Source organism: Ailuropoda melanoleuca, chromosome 11, assembly GCF_002007445.2.
Source record: "Ailuropoda melanoleuca isolate Jingjing chromosome 11, ASM200744v2, whole genome shotgun sequence".
Classification (NCBI taxonomy): domain Eukaryota; kingdom Metazoa; phylum Chordata; class Mammalia; order Carnivora; family Ursidae; genus Ailuropoda; species Ailuropoda melanoleuca.
Genome location: NC_048228.1, coordinates 71,727,289 through 71,744,052, shown reverse-complemented (window position 1 = coordinate 71,744,052; position 16,764 = coordinate 71,727,289). Strand labels below are relative to the sequence as shown.

The following is a 16,764-nucleotide window of genomic DNA, read 5'->3' as shown; positions in this document are numbered from 1 at the left end:
CTGTCAGAGCCTCCAGGTGGAGGAGTCATGGAAAAGGAGTGGGCTAAGCCTTCCTGACCCCAAGTCTTTGAAGCAAGAATCTGCCATTTTTCCAATATAAGCATCAGAAAGACTCATAGAGCTGTGGGTCAGAGTTCATGAAATCAGAACGCTTGGATGTCTCTAGCTGAAATCAGACTCAGAGTACCCACCCTCCTGGGTGCTGTGACTGGGGCCGCTTCTCCTTGGGAGCCAGGCCCTGAGTCAGGTACATGTCATCCTCACTTGTTCCTATCTTAGCAGATCAAGCCTCCTTATAGTGTCTTAGAGGTTTTTGTAACAGGCAACAAACAGCACAAAGAATAAAATGCATGTGAAGGAGAAGGAAGAAGAAGAAGAAAGAAAAAAAAGAGTTAAAAGAGCAGTTGTCTCAGGCAGAAACCATGTTATATATTAATTACAACCCACCCACTCCTGAACTAGTCACTTCCTCTGTAGTGAAGAAAGACTTGCTAGCTGATATTGAAGAGATAAAATGTAAAATGTCAACATGAAACTGCAAACACCATGTACATTCGTCATAGAATAGAATATACTCTACCATAGACATACACCAATCAAGGTCCAGATAAATATCTGAAATGTCAAATTAGCAAGATGTCATGTTAAGTCGCATTATTATAGGCAGAGATAGAAATTTTGTATCAATTCCAGAGATCTCTGTTAAGAAGAATTTTTTTTAACCGTATCTGGGTTAAGTAGTAGAAAGCTGTATGATTGATTAGCAATGTCTCCCACAACTACACACTTGTCATAGAGTTCCGTTTTCTGAAATTTCTAGAACAATCCCGTTAATTCCTTCCTGGTTCTCTAGTTAGGTGCTTCTCAAGCTTTAATGTGGGCATGAATCACCCAGGGATCTTGCTAAAAAAGCAGATTCTAATCCAGCAGTCCTGGGGTAAGGCTTGAGATTCTGAATTTCTAAGAAGTTGCCTGATGACGACCATGTTGGTCCACAGAACTTACACATCTCCTTTCCGAACATTACAACAATTTCCTTTGTTAATCATGCAGCAATAAGATGGTTTTTATACCTTTTTTCATTGCTGGCCAGTCAGATAAGGAAGATAGTGACCATTGCTGCCCAGGCCTTAATAATCAGCGAATTTTAAAGATTTATTATAGCAGTACAAACTGAGGGTTGCTGGAGGGGCAGTGGGTGGGGGGGATGGAGTAAATAGTGATGGGCATTAAGGAGGGTACTTGTTGTAATGAGCACTGGGTGTCATATGCAGCTGATGAATCACTGAATTCTACCCCAGAAACTAATACTACACTATATGTTAACTAACTTGAATTTAAATAAAATCTTGAAAGGAAAAAATATATCATAAAAGATTCCTATGTTTTTTACCTTTAATGTTACATATTTATATATAATATGCGAAGTCCAATTTGTCACATTTCTATCATGAGTTTCTCTCCACCACCCTTCCTAAGTCCTAGACTACGATGATTAATGCCCTTAAAATGAACCTGAAACTCTAAAAGATCCTAAACTCCCTACTAAATTATCAAATAAATAATATTCACTATAGTTTTAGAACTTATTTTACTTTATTGCATTCTAATTCTTTTTAAAATGGTATCCTGAACATGACGTACATGGTAATTCCCAGTTGCTCCTCCATAATGTAAAATGCCTGCAAGTGAGGGATACTTAACTTGCTCACTTTTATAAAGAGTATTACATAAAAGGAGCATATATGAAAAAATCAGAAGATATAGATACTGACAAGTTAAGCATTCTATATCTTTGCACATTATCCATCTGAAAAATCCTAAGGACGATGATCCTTTAATCACAGTACCTCCTAAGTGAGTGTGTGGGCTTGTGCCCTACACCCAAGCACGTTCTCTTCACGGAAAAATTCCCCAGCTGAATCTTCCTCTTCTTCCCATTTAGAGTTGCTTAATCACATCATCAAAACGATCATGAGGCATGTCCTTGTTAACAACCAGCTTTTCAGTCCTGTGTGGAGTCCAGGAGCCCACTTTCAACTCCTTCAGATCCTTCAAGAGCTGAAAATTCTGTGTCAATTAGCGGTTTCAGAAATCTCTCAACTTTGGTTAGTCTTTGCTTCAGTTTCTGCTGCATTGACTCATACTCAGCCAAGATCCGAGCAAACCTCGTTTGCAAGAGGTCTACTGACCCCTCCATTCGGGTGACCTTCTCTTCGAGATCTTTAGGATCACTTCCAGCATTTGCAATATTTATATCCAGTAGACCATCTTTCATCAAGATTTGCTTTCCCTTCTCTTCTAGCATAGTTTTGGCATCTGGGTACTCAGTTAGAGCTTCCATGAGGTCATCTTTTGAGAGACAGAACAGATCTGAGTAGCCAATACTTTTAATATTGGCTGTTCTTCGATTGCCAGCTTTGCTGCCTTTAATGTTAAGGATACTGATCTCACCAAAGTAGCTGCCGTCACTCAATACCACAAACTGAGTGATTCCATCATCTGCCACCACAGCGAGCTTGCCTTCCTTGATGATGTACATCTCTCGTCCAATATCCCCCTTCTTGCAAATGTAATCTCCAGGACTGTAGACTTGGGGCTGCAATTTCAAGACCAACTCCACCAACAGACCAGCTTCACAGTCCGCAAAAATACGCACCTTTTTTAAAGTGTCTAAGTGTACGTTGATGGCAATCTCTGCTCTCAGCTTATCAGGGAGATACTTCAGGACTTCTTTCTCATCAACAGTTTTTTTGTTGGTCCACAGATAGTCGAACCATTTGATAACCCTCTTTTCCATATCTTTGCTTACATTTCGAAAATGCATATATTGCTTGATCGCGTCGATTCTTGCTTGAAATTCTGCTCTGGCAGCATTCATGTTGGAAATCATAGAACCTATGTTACCAACAATGGTAGCAAAAATTAACACTCCAATTAAGAAATCAACCACCACAAAGACATACTCAGAATCCCTCACAGGAGGCGGTGTTTCACCAATTGTGGTCAAAGTCAGGGTAGACCAGTAAAGGCTGTATACGTATTTTCTAGCCAAACGGCCAAATTCGGGATCATTAACATCAGGATACACCCATGTATCATTTCCAAATCCAACAGCTTTGGAAATAGAGAAGTACACACATGCATTCCAGTGGATAATGATGACAATGTACATAACAAGGTTAGAAATCCTAAAGATGTTTGGGTAGTTTGTTCTTGTTTCTGTTCTCTGGAAGAACTCAAACATTCGAGAGATCCTTAACAGTCTGTTTAATCTAATTTCTGGATAGTTCCACCCCAGCTTAAAATACAGCAGATCAGTGGGAATCACTGATAGAAAATCAAGTTTAAATTGAAAGTTTGATTTATATTTCTCTATGAGTTTAGTCTCCTCCTTCACCAGCAGTCCTTGTTCTAAATAACCTAAAACAGAAAAACAAATTAATGTTTTTTTTTCATTTTTATGCGATTATGAATTTTTCTAAAATAACCCTCAATGGACTTCACGGAGTTCAAAACAAGAGTTGATTTCCAATAGGGGCACCTGGGTGGCTCTTGGTTAAGTATCCTACTCTTGGTTTTGGCCCAAGTCATGATCTCATGGGTCACGAGATTGAGCCCCTCACAGAGTCCCGCATCAGGCTCTGTGCTCAGCGGGGAGACTGCTTGAAAATTCTCTCCCTCTGCCCCTCCCCCACTTGCTCTCTCTCCCTAAAATACATAAATAAACAAATATTTTTTTAAAGGACTTCATTTCCCATAAACATGCTTTTAACAATGTAATAAGATAGGAGTACTAATCAACGTATGGCTATGGAAAAAAATCTTTTTAAGAAATAAAAAAATAAAATAAATAAATAAATAAATAAATAAATATTAAAAAATAAAATAAAACTCCGCAAGTGCAAAAGTGAGAGCTTATGCAACGTATACATATGTTGTATATATACAAATCTCTCTAGATCCAGTATCTCTACCCAGATAAAGCCATTCCTTTAATGAACAGTGTTCTTGGAAACTTTTCTAAACACCCTAGCACTGTGCCTAATGCCTCACGCCACTCTCTTGTCAGAATCCTCGCCCCTCCCTTGAAGTTTGGGTACTGGCCTTACTGCATATCATGTGTATTCTTTTTTTTTTTTTTTTAATTTTATTTTATTATATTGTGTTAATCACCATACAGTACATCCCCAGATTCCGATGTAAAGTTTGATGCTTCATTAGTTGCGTATAACACCCAGTGCACCATGCAATACGTGCCCTCCCTGTCCCTTCAATGTGAAGAGTAAGTGTCCTTCAGAGGTTCGTTTCCTCTCCTTTTTGTCCCCCAGGCTTCCTTAGTCATCTGGGATCTTCCCTTCTCCTATGTTGCCACAGTGGGCCTTCAATTTCAGCATTCTGATACATTTCACTAGGGAAAGAATTTGTTCCTCTTCCTATACCCACTAGCAGAGGTGTGAGTAGGACAGAACAATGGGAGCACTGCTCCAGCACACGGATATTTACAGCATGTCCCTATTTTACATAATGATTCTTAAGTGTTATTCTCTGTACAGCGGTTACCTTTGCACACAGTGTGCAGTGTAGAAATGATAAGCTTATACCTACTTAACAAGAATACTTAAGGGGAAGCTATCAGATCCCGCTCCCTGGTCAATAATGCCTCACCATGACCACAAAGTTGAATTAAGGATTTGTGTATTGCTACAAAATTTCTAGTACAGCTCTGCTGGGTACAGTGATTTCCTCCATGTCTCTTCATGGTATCTGTTAGGTAACACTTACCTTTTTACCACAGAGCTGGCAGAACATTTCTGTTCTCTTTATTCCTTTCACATGGCACTAACCCGAAGGACAAGTTAATGGGGGAAAGCCACCAATCCACATTCAAAGGTTGCCTAGTGAAGTGAATCAGTTGTAGTGACCAAAGCTCGTGGGTAGGCATATGGTACTCTTGCTTTGAACAGTGCCTTTTCCTCTAAGATAGATTTTTGTGAGTTTATTTTGAAGAATACCTGAATTACAAAATTCAAATTATACTATAGAGATAGAAACACAAAATTACAAAATATCCTAAGCCGAACATATTTACCTGTCCTTATTCGTACAAACATATCAAGAAGATAGATTATATCTGATAGGTAGTCAAAAATGAGCCAATATTCTAGGTAATCAGACTGAAGTTCATCAAAACATGCTCTGTAAAAGAAAAACTTGTGTAAATAAAATGAAACGGGGGCGAGTTTAAGTAAACGTCCTCTCTGCATGATTTGTCTCGTGAGAAGAGATATAATGCACTAAGACTAAGGGGGTCCTTACAGTCCATTTAATCAACCATGGCTTTCCTGAGTCTGAGCAGTGGATTTAGTTTTCTCTTGCTTCTGAATTCCAACATTCTTTCCATTATACTAGTCTACATTGTGAAGACATCAAGTAAAAATAAGTGGCCTCAAGCTAATGTCAAAATACATTGGGTTAAACACACTGATAATCAGGCTCTTATGGACTATCTGTACCCAAAATGCTTCAAGGAATTGTGCTTAGTTCTGGATGGCTGAGATGTTTACGGTCTAAAAGACAGAGAACCATAGAAATCACTTGGGAAACACATCTTGATCTAAAACAACCTAGATCTTGGTCTTTTTCTAATCTCGGCCACATTTTTTTCTTTTAGGTCAAAACATAAATAAATAAATAAATAAATAAATAAATAAATAAATAAATAAATAAATAAAATAACAAAGTTTCTCCCAAAATTCTAATTAAATGGTTCAGCAATCAAAAGTTTAAAAACATCCTCCCACTCCCCATCCCAGTACTGGATTTCTAAGTATATTGGGAACCAAAGCACCTACTGCTGATCTTAGGAAAACACACTGAGAATAACGCAACCTCTCTTTACAAGCCGTGGTGGAGATAAGATGTATGTCCCGAAGAGCCCTCTGTTAAGTCAGGTAACTTAGAAACTAGAAGCAGGTTGAGATCCACAAAAATATATAGATACCTTGCAATAACCATAGTCCAGTTGTACATTACAGGTAAAGTGATGCAAAAGAGCCAGTTGTAATATATGTTTCCCGAGGGATCAATAACCATGACTTCTTTCTTCTCCCTAGCAGCAATTAGAAATAAAGTGGGAGGTTACCAAGAAACAAGGACATTTTTATTTCACATATCAAATAAGGTTAAGTTTATCACCCACATTTAATGAAACAGAAGTAAGTCGAACAGAACTCACTCTACGGGGAGGAAACTAGCTTGGCATGAGTGCAATAGACGTAAGAAACCGCTTAGTGAGGACTGGATAGATAGTTACAGTACTAGTCTTACATTAAACCTCACATTAGACTCTTTAAAGGCCCTTGTTTTGTTGTGATGCTGCAGACGTTTCTATCAATCCAGCCACTGGGAAGGAATGGTGGCACAGATCATGCTAAACTCTGAATATTCCATAGACCTTTTGGTAGGTTATGGGTGGGAGAGAATAGGGTGTTGCCACTCCTCCTACCAGGTAACAAAACAGTCAGGAACTGTGCTCTGAACTATGTTTTCCACATATATGGAAAGAAGAATACAACACAATCTAATAAAAAGTCCTTATTCATAAACATCTATGAAGGATGAAGAAGCAATAGAGAGCAGAGGGAGAGGGGAAGGAAGGAAGGAAGGAAGGAAGGAAGGAAGGAAGGAAGGAAGGAAGGAAGGAAGGGAGGGAGGGAGGAAGGAAAGGAAAGGAAAGGAAAGGAGGAGGGATAGAAGGAGGGGGGAGAGGGAGGGAGAGACAGAGGGAGGAAGAGAGGGAGGGAGGGAGGGAGAAAATATATGATCAAATGGAAATTTTTTTAATTTTCTAGTAACAACCAACATTGGGTTTTGAGGGGTTTTTGTTGGTGGTGGTGGTGGTGGTGGTGAGGTTTTTTTGTTTTTTTTTTTTTAAAGATTTATTTTTAAGTAATCTCTGCACCCAACATGGGGTTTGAACTTGCAACCCCAAGATCAAAAGTCACATGTGTTACTGACTGAGCCAGCCCGGCATCCCAAGCCCATATTATTAAGGATTTTTCCCTTTGTAAAAACCTCAACAGCTTTCCAGCAGGCACAAATAAGTGAATATTATCCGGTAAAGAGTTTTATTTAAGTTTAGGAAACAATTTTCCCTTTAGTAAAAAGTAAAAATGTAGCTTTGAAAATATCACTCAGCCTTACCCTCATGAAATTCTAACCCTCAAATGTTTGTTTAAAAAGGATCATTCAGGGGCATCTGGGTGGCTCAGTGGGTTAAGCGTCTGCCTTCAGCTCAGGTCATTCGGATCCAGTCCTGCATGAGGACTTCCCTCTCCCTCTCGGCTCCCCCTGCTTGTGCTCACTTTTACTCTCTCTCTCTCTCTCTCTGTCAAATAAATAAATAGAATCTTTAAGACAAAAGGATCTTTCAAATGGCTGGTGTTTTAATAAGCATTTGTACTGCTCTCAAAATTAAGCATGCTTTTGCAAGGAGATTTGCTAACTTTTGGAATATTTGCCATACAGTATTTATGACTCAAAAATGTTAACAGAATTATTAAATTTTTATTTCAATTAAAAAAATTAATGTTAAGACCTAGGAACCCAATTTTCTTGAAACCCAAATATCTCCCAATGGTAAATTTATCTTTGCCAGAGCTCAAGGAAGATAATTAACCATAACATTGAAAATTCTTGATGAGAGAACTAAGAATAAAGCTGCCACTGCTCATTTTAAGGAAATTAGAATATATTTGCAAAGGACACTACAGATAAAGGACTGGTATCCAAGATCTACAAAGAACTTCTCAAACTCAATACACTAGAAACAAATAAACAAATCATAAAATGGGCAGAAGATATGAACAGACACTTTTCCAATGAAGACATACAAATGGCTAACAGACACATGAAAAAATGTTCAAAATCATTAGCCATCAGGGAAATTCAAATCAAAACCACACTGAGATACCACCTTACGCCAGTTAGAATGGCAAAGATAGACAAGGCAAGAAACAACAATTGTTGGAGAGGATGTGGAGAAAGGGGATCCCTCCTACATTGTTGGTGGGAATGCAAGTTGGTACAGCCACTCTGGAAAACAGTGTGGAGGTCCCTTAAAAAGTTAAAAATTGAACTACCCTATGACCCAGCCATTGCACTACTGGGTGTTTACCCCAAAGATACAGACGTAGTAAAGAGAAGGGCCATATGCACCCCAATGTTCATAGCTGCATTGTCCACAATAGCCAAATCATGGAAGGAGCCGAGATGCCCTTCAACAGATGACTGGATTAAGAAGCTGTGGTCCATATATACAATGGAATATTACTCAGCTATCAGAAAGAACGAATTCTCAACATTTGCTGCAACATGGACGGCACTGGAGGAGATAATGCTAAGTGAAATAAGTCAAGCAGAGAAAGACAATTATCATATGATTTCTCTCATCTATGGAACATAAGAACTAGGATGATCGGTAGGGGAAGAAAGGGATAAAGAAAAGGGGGGTAATCAGAAGGGGGAATGAAACATGAGAGACTATGGACTATGAGAAACAAACTGAAGACTTCAGAGGGGAGGGGGTGGGGGAATGGGATAGACTGGTGATGGGTAGTAAGGAGGGCACGTATTGCATGGTGCACTGGGTGTTATACGCCAACTAATGAAGCATCAAACTTTACATCAGAATCCGGGGATGTACTGTATGGTGATTAACATAATATAATAAAAAAAATCATTAAAAAAATAGAAAAAAACTTTGATTCACATTTTATAACAACTTATTTAATCTTTTACGCAGGGCTTCATAACTATAAACTTTCAGGAAATTACCTTGAATTACCCATCCAAAATCCATTATACATTTGTTCCTAATTTCAATGCCACTTACTCTTCTTTCTTATCTTTGCCTTTCTCCTCTTTCTTTTTCTTCTCTTTTTCTTTTTCTTTCTTCTTTTTCTTCTCTGAGTCCTTTTTATTTTCATTTTTATCATCTGGTTTGCTAAAACGTGAGAGATGTAGTTAGTAATAAGATATGAAAATGTTATGGGCCAAAAAATCTGGGATCACTCATGCCAAAGTCTAACTTACCTCTTCTTTTCTTTTTTCTTTTTCTTTTTTTCCTTTGGTTCTCTAAAGAAGAAATAATATCTAAGTCACAGAATCAAATTATATTCTGACTTCCATACTTATTTACTTTCCTCTCTATTGAGCAAGAATTCTGAGGCTTGGGTTCAGAGACCTGCCCCCATGCTCAGGGACCAGAAATCTGGTCTTCTAATGGAGAGTTCTACAAAAATGGACATGTACCCAGATGATAAAACAAACAAGCAAAAATTCCTGGGTTAGTGATGTGGAAAACTGAAGGAAATGTAGGTGGATAAAGGCATAAACCCAACAAGGGAAATTTAGGAAACAATAGCCCCCAAGGGTGCAATTTCAAAGTCTCCATGTGTCCAAAAAAGGTTATTATTTAAAATTTTAGCTTCTTGATATCACTTATATCTATTACTGAGTAAGAGCTTTGAGAATTTCGAGAAAAGGCCATCAGTCTTCTTTAGGGGGGTAATCCTGAAGGCAGCAATTTTTTATGAATAGCCAAAAAATTCCACACAGTGAAATCCTAATTCTTAGAATCATTTATTGGATTTGAGATCACTTTTTTTCTACATGCAATTTCTTCTGAAGTGGAGATTATGTCGTTAGAGGCCTCTTTCTACAGTTGGCTCTCTCTCTATCAGCTGAAGAATGGATTCTGGAGTCAGGCAGACCTAAGCTCAAAATAGGCTGCCATTGTTGGCTCAGATGTCTTCAGAAAGTTTATCATCCGGGTGTGAATGAACTAGCATCTCTCTACCAGGAGGGTAGTCAGAGAGGTTGTTAAAGGGAGGGAGATAGGTCTGGGCCTCAAAGTACAGGTAAGAGTTGGCAAAGTTGAGAAGAAGCATGAGGATGTTAACGGGAAGAAAATTTTCAGGTGCGAATGTACAAATGAATTTAGTCTGTGTATGAATAGCCCAGCAGAAGTGGAATGCTGCTATTGAGGAGAAACAGGAAACAGAAAGGATAAGGAGGTGGGGCTTGGCACCTAAGGTTGTCATGTACAAAGGGGAACAGAACATAAAACTGGATAAGGGAGAATGGATTGCTATAAGAGCACACCCTTGTGATACAGGTTTCAACACCCTAGCACAGATCCTAGGAAATGGTGCTGACACTGCTTGGATGGCTCCCAGAAGCTCAGAAAAGGTGACGGCACATACTAAGTGGAATAAATTACAAAGTGCCATGGCAGGTGGTAGAGGAAGGTATCAGAAAGACTCAGAGAAGTGATATGCTGAAGTGGATATTCCAAATAAGGAAGACAGCCCACCAACTGACTACGATCCCTCAGAGGGCTCAGCGGACACAAAAATGATAAGGAATGTGCTGGTGGGAGGGACACTGGTATTGATGAGAAACTCAGTGGTACTGTCCTCTGGAAGCCAGGGCTGATAGTGGGAGATGCTGAACTGGGTACAGAACCGGTTCCCTGAGAGCAATATGGATGACAGAACCTGGGAATAAGAAAGCAGTGGCAGTGTTTACGCATCAGAAGAGAGATGGGTCCAATAACTGTAATTAACATTAAGGTGAGCATGGGTAGGCAGGGGACTTGACCCACAGAGAGCTATGGAAGAGGTTAATAGAATACTCTGTTCCTAGATAGATGCACATCCTTTTGGCTTGTCAGGGTCCTGTTTAACATATACAGTCAAAACAGATCAGGAATGGATAATCAGGAGATTGAGAGCAACTTAACCCAATAAAAAGTCACAACCCCATGAATAGTTTCTAAACCTGAGTCAGTTCCCAGAAATGAAACCACTGACTAAAGGAAAAGCCAAGCCCCCATGAAGAAGGACTCTGCAAGACCACGACAAGTGGATTCAGCAATGATTTCCCCAGTCTCTTCCCCAAAGAAAACCTGTGATCATTTACTTAGGTGACTGTACCCTGGGGGAAAAGGGAATACCTAGATATGTTAAAGACTATTTGGCATGAGACCCAAGCTGATATTGAGACCCAGGGATTGAAGCATCATCATGCCTCCCATTAAAATGGGGGGAAAACATATGGTAGCTTGGTAATAACAGAATCCTGTACAAGATATGACTTATGACTTATGGGACTTCCACTGGGTCTAAAGACCCCCACTGTGGTCATTTCTCCAGTTCCTCCGTGTAAAAGTGGAATGTATATATTTGGTCATTGGTAGAACCCTCATCCCTACTAGTTCCGGCTTGTAGAGTAAGAGCTACCATAATGGGAAGGGCCAAGTGAAAGCCCTCAAGCTGCCTCCCACCTGCCAGCTGAAAACAATACTGCATCCTGGACAGGAAAGAAAATGTAATCTTTAAACACCTCATGCATGCAGGGGTGGTAGTTCCCTCTCACCACCATTTAATTCAATGTCTGGTCCCTACAAAAAGCACATGGATACTAGTGGCTGGCAGTAGACTACCGCAAAATCAACCACAGAGTAGCCCCAACTGCAGCTGCCTTGGCAAATGTGAAAAACAATGCACTCACGCAATCTAGGCCATACACCTAATGTTCTGGGTCAGTCATCCTGAGTGTGTTATTTCTTATCGCTATCAGGGAAGAGGATCAGAAATAGTTATGAGATGGAAAGCGGCACACATTTATAGTCTTTTCCAGGGCTATGTTATCTCTCCTGCTCAATGTCATGACACAGCCTAGAGGCACCTGGATCATCTGGACATTCCTCAGAATATCACATTGGTCCACTCTATCAATGGCATCGTGTTAATAGGGCCTTGAAAGAGGATTAACTAACCATGGGACAGAAAATGAGTATTGACCACGGGCTGGATTCCATCAGAATTAACAAGTTATAAGGTTGTACAGCAATCCATCACATGATGAAGTGGTATATCTGGGATCAAGCATGTGGCACAGTACCGTCCCCCCATGTCATCCATTGTATCAGTACCTATTCCTCAACTCTCCACCGTGGCCATATGTGGGGGTCTTACAGAAGCAGTTGATGGAGCATGGTCTACATGGATCAGCCTGACATTGGGATGCAAGTCGAAATGGGCTGTGTCTACACTATAGCCCTACTTAGAGGTGACCCTAAAAAATAATGGTAAAGTTAATCTTCCCAATAGCACAGCTTCAAGCAGTGCACCATCACCCACTTTGTGTGGAAAAGAAAACGACCATGCATGGGTCTGGGAACCAAGGAGTTGAAGTAGGAGTGACTCACATGGGGAGTGTGTCCTTCTCATCCCCACAGCTTTATGGTCTGTGGATCTAGAGGTTTCCAGATGGATCATGTATCTTCCAGGCAACACAGTTAGTGTCCCATTAAACATTAAGCTATGACTACTCGCCAGTCACTTTGGGCCCCTCGTGCCAAAAAACCAATAGGCAAGAAAGGGAGTCACCATACTGACAAAAGTAACTGACTTCTTTCAGCACAACTAGATAGTGTTGCTGTTATACCAGGGGGCAGGGGGACACTGTATTTGGCACATAGGTGATCTGCTCTGGTGTCTTTGGTGTTCTTGAGCCCAGTTTTAGTGGTAAATGTACAAATACAGCAGCTATAACTCAAGAAAGGTATGGTGACCAGGGGCCCAAACCCTTTAGGGATAAGAGTCTGTATCATTCATTCCACCAAGTAAATCATCTAGACCATCAGAAGTGCTGACCACAGGTGACAGGATTCTAGAATGAGTAGGAAAGGAGGGCGTAGCAATTTCAGTTAAAGCCTCAAGACCAGCTGCAGCTGTCAGGGGCCTAGGTTTAACCCATTAACCTTCCTCTTATAAGCTTCCTTGGAAAAAAAGAACAAGACTCCTGGAGGAGGTATTCCCAAATTGGGTGAATTTTCTATATGAAGAAAGCGGACCTGAACAGTGCAGAAAGTGTGCTGTCTGTATGCGGTAGCACAGAGTTCTGGCACTCATTCCCCACCGGCCAAGAGTATTGGTTGCTGACAGCTTCACAGATTCCCTCTCCTTTGGCTGGCCTTGGCTGAAGGAAACCACCATGCTCAAAGCTTTGACCCCCATCTTAGGGGCTGCCCTCACCCAATGACTGTGCATGAGGGCAAAGGCCCAATCCTACCACCTAACTATGACACAACTCTGAAGGGCCATCCCTGCTTTAGATCTCCCCACATCAACTCTATCCTCTGAAGTTCAACTTCTCCCTCTGCCAAGTCCTGCTCCCCTAACTCCGTCCTAGATATCATTCCTAAAAGCACTCCCAATAACCCTTTGCACACAAACCTCCCTCTCAGAGATTGTCTCCTAAGGAACTTGACCTAAAACAGATTGGTTTAGAATAGAAAGGATTACTGATCGTTTATTTTTGTCCACAAGGAGGGGCAATTGTTTTTACACTATAGACAACGGTTTTCCATATGTATTCAAACACATACATACATATACATACATACATACGTACATACATACATACATACATACATACATGTTCCTTTGAATATGGGCAGCCACATTTTTCAAAAGTAAATAACCAAATTGACAAAATAATAGGATACCATTGCCGTTGTATTAGCTAGAGTTTTCCTATAAAGACCTCCTCTACAGCAGCTTCAGATCCATTCCTACCTTTTCACTGGTGTTCTTTAAAAGCAAAGCTTTGGTTTTCTATTGTAAATGTACTTACTGCTCCTTATTGCTGCTGTTGTTAACATTGAAAAGCGCAAGGGCACCAGGCAGGTACTGCTCCCTGGAAAATGAAAAAGTACAGTGAAATCAGAATAGTCACAATCTGTATAACGTCCATGGTAAGCAGTCTTAAAGAACAAATTATTTTTAGTTACTAACTACTGCCTAGACGATTTTTGAAAACATAGAGCCTCCGTGAAGCTGAAGTTGCTGAATATCAGTGCTGTGAACCAAAGTGATTAGTAAATACCTACCAATCAACGTTAACACCAGAAATTAGCATCCTCCATGGCCTCAAGGGAGCCACCTTGGATGCCGCCCTTGCCAGCAAGAGACCTAAGACTTAGACTGTCAGGGAAGATCGGAAGAGAAGGAAAGACAAATAAAAACAGTGGGAAAACTCAAGGTGGTCAGTGGGAAAAGGAGTAAGAGAGAGGAAAAAAGGAAGGGGAAATAGCAAAGAAAAAGTGAATATGTTCTACAGGACGGGAACTCCTGATCCACACCAACACCACGCTCCTCCCACACCCTCAGAGTCGCTCATGTGAAGTTTTCATGAATGTTTCATTTCCTACTAAGGATTTTTAGCTTCGCTTTTCTAGCTGCTCACACTAGGGCTCTACGTCCCTGAAAGTAGGGTCAAGTGGATACAGCATTTCAGAGGATCACAGCCAACTCCTCCCACGTACAATTGCTTTCAGACCCTGAAAAAAAGATCAGAAAGAAGGAGAAAGTCAGAGAGGACTGGGGCAGGAGGTTCTTAAAGGACAGAGACAGATCTCTGGGAAATCGATCAGCAGGAGCGTTGGTGACTTAAGGCCCCTGTGGCATGAATAGTCATCAGGCTTGGCAGTTTTCCAAGAGAGGAAAAGGGTAAATAGCAAGTTACTCCCAAGATCCTGCGAAGAGGCTGGGTAGCAGGAGCATCTGCTGAGCCCACTACGTGGAGGAGTAGAACACCTATCTCTCATCCAAGCAATAGTTTACAAAGATCTGGAGGAATAGATCATAGTGCTTACCTCTGTGATGGCCCCCCTCTGTGTGAGTTATTTCTGCAGGAATCCCTTGCATGCAGGTTTTCACTCTCTGATTCTTCAAACATGGAGGTACTGTCATCATCATCATCATCATCAGAAAAGGAGCTATGGTCCAATAGGAGGCAGAGATGAATTAGAACTATGTTCAAACCATTGTGAAGGAATAACATTTCTCATTAAGGGGACCATTGCCTCACCTTTTCTCCCTCCCTCTCAGACTAACAGATAAAGCTTTTTAATTAGAGTGAAATGAGAACTTTCAGAATACATGGAATTAGATAGGGTATATGTACAATTCAGTAAAATGTGTGTAATTAAGAAATTACTTTCTAGGTCTTCCATATTTCTTTTATTTGATGCATTGATTAATGTTAATATTTATCAAATAGAAAGTATGATATCTGTGCTTTAGGTCACATTATACATGTGTATGAACAAACCTGTAATAACATTTCTTCCCACAAAAAATGAATTCAACCACATTTATACATGTTCTATTCATTTATAGGGTAATCACTTTATTTTATTTATTTCATTTTATTTAAAATCAATTAATTACTATATAATGTATTATTAGCTTCAGAGGTAGAGGTCAGTGATTCATCAGTCTTATATAACACCCAGTGCTCATTACATCACGTGCCCTCCTCAATGTCCATCATCCAGTTACCCCATCCCCCCACCTGCCTCCCCTCTAGCAACCCTCAATTTCTTTCCTATAGTTAAAAGTCTCTTGTGATTTGCCTCCCTCTCTGATTTCATCTTATTTTATTTTTCCCTCTTTTCTCCTATGTTCACCTGTTCTGCTTCATAAATTCCACCTATGAGTGAAATTATAAATGTCTTTCTCTGATTGACTTATTTTGCTCAGCATAATATAGGGTAACAACTTTAAATTATACTCTTAAAACATTTAGCATTTCACACTTTGTATTATTTTCACATTCATCTATGGCAATGCTATCTCTGCAGATTTGAAATACCCCATAAGAAAAGGCCTTGCCAATGATTAAGGAAATATTTGGCCTAAGTGTTTCTAAATAATGACCACAATAATATCTATGTTCATTCGTGAGACAAGTTATGCTGTTCCAAAATATAAATAAATTGATGACATTAAATAAATTACAAATATCAAGGTCACAAATTAGAAGTTAAACTGAAATTAAGCCTAGTTAAACTTAAGAGCAGTGGCTGGTATTAAAAATGCATGGAAAAATGCATGGATTTACCTCCCTGCTCCGTTTTCCATCCTTCTTATTTCCTTATCAATATCTGGAGCAATCACATTGGGAACGTTTACAAAAGAGTACCATGTATTGATAATATTTTTCTTCATGGTTAGTTTAATATCTGGGGAGAAAAAATCCATATTAGTAGAAAGACTTTATATATTTACAAATATAATCAAAAGTTTTACTCTACCATTCATCTAAGGCTGTCATCATGATTTTACGTGGGAATTATTCTTTAATAGAATACAGATATGGCCCAACCCCTTAATTACCACTAGCTAGCTTCTTGTGTATTTTTTTAATTCAATAAAATATCAGAGGTGCAGAACTTTTTTTTTTTTTTTAATTTTGGATTTACCCCAGCTTTAAAATATTCGAGCAATGTAGGCATAGAACAAAACTTTAGGGAACTCCCATACACATTAAACAAGAAACAATAAAAAGTAGTAAAATAAAATACCAAAATGAATGTCATCAGCTGTGAATGTCTACAAGCAGTCAAAAAAAGGCGGGGGAGGGGGACTCGAGCGGTATTCAAACTTTGGATTGAAAAAGGTTGCGACTGATCCACATTTTTAGCAAGCCCCTAAATTATTCTGATACATATCGTGCTCGGCTTCCCGTGCTACTATTTCAGACGTCAGGAAATTGCCAAGAACCAAGAGATCCCGAATTCCCTCAGGTCCGTCCGACCTCGCGGTGGGCTCGCTGTTGGAGACCGGCGGTGAGTGGCGCGCAAGCGCACCGCACCTCGCCTGCCGGGTGAGGCTCCGCCGGGACCCA

At 39.9% G+C, this 16,764-nt stretch overlaps 1 protein-coding gene across 1 annotated transcript; it reads right to left on the bottom strand.

Annotated features, from left to right (window-relative positions):
- Positions 1–2,005: 2,005 nt before the first annotated feature.
- CNGA1 (cyclic nucleotide gated channel subunit alpha 1) lies at positions 2,006–16,085 on the bottom strand. Its single transcript, XM_011222034.3, has 8 exons — positions 15,979–16,085; positions 14,729–14,851; positions 13,708–13,770; positions 9,097–9,138; positions 8,897–9,007; positions 6,005–6,112; positions 5,093–5,199; positions 2,006–3,423 (listed from the first exon to the last, which is right to left on the bottom strand). The coding sequence occupies exons 1-8, from the start codon at positions 16,083–16,085 to the stop codon at positions 2,006–2,008; spliced, it is 2,079 nt and encodes a 692-aa protein (XP_011220336.1).
- Positions 16,086–16,764: the final 679 nt, after the last annotated feature.

What these genes read in the sequence shown, in the direction of transcription:
- CNGA1 (XM_011222034.3), bottom strand. Translation starts at nt 16,085, where the DNA reads ATGAAGAAAAATATTATCAATACATGGTACTCTTTTGTAAACGTTCCC. An exon ending in ATGGAAAACGGAGCAGGGAG is followed by an intron (nt 14,852 to 15,978) that starts GTAAATCCATGC and finishes ATTGGACCATAG; the next exon opens with CTCCTTTTCTGATGATGATG. An exon ending in AACAGCAGCAATAAGGAGCA is followed by an intron (nt 9,139 to 13,707) that starts GTAAGTACATTT and finishes TTTCTTCTTTAG; the next exon opens with AGAACCAAAGGAAAAAAAGA.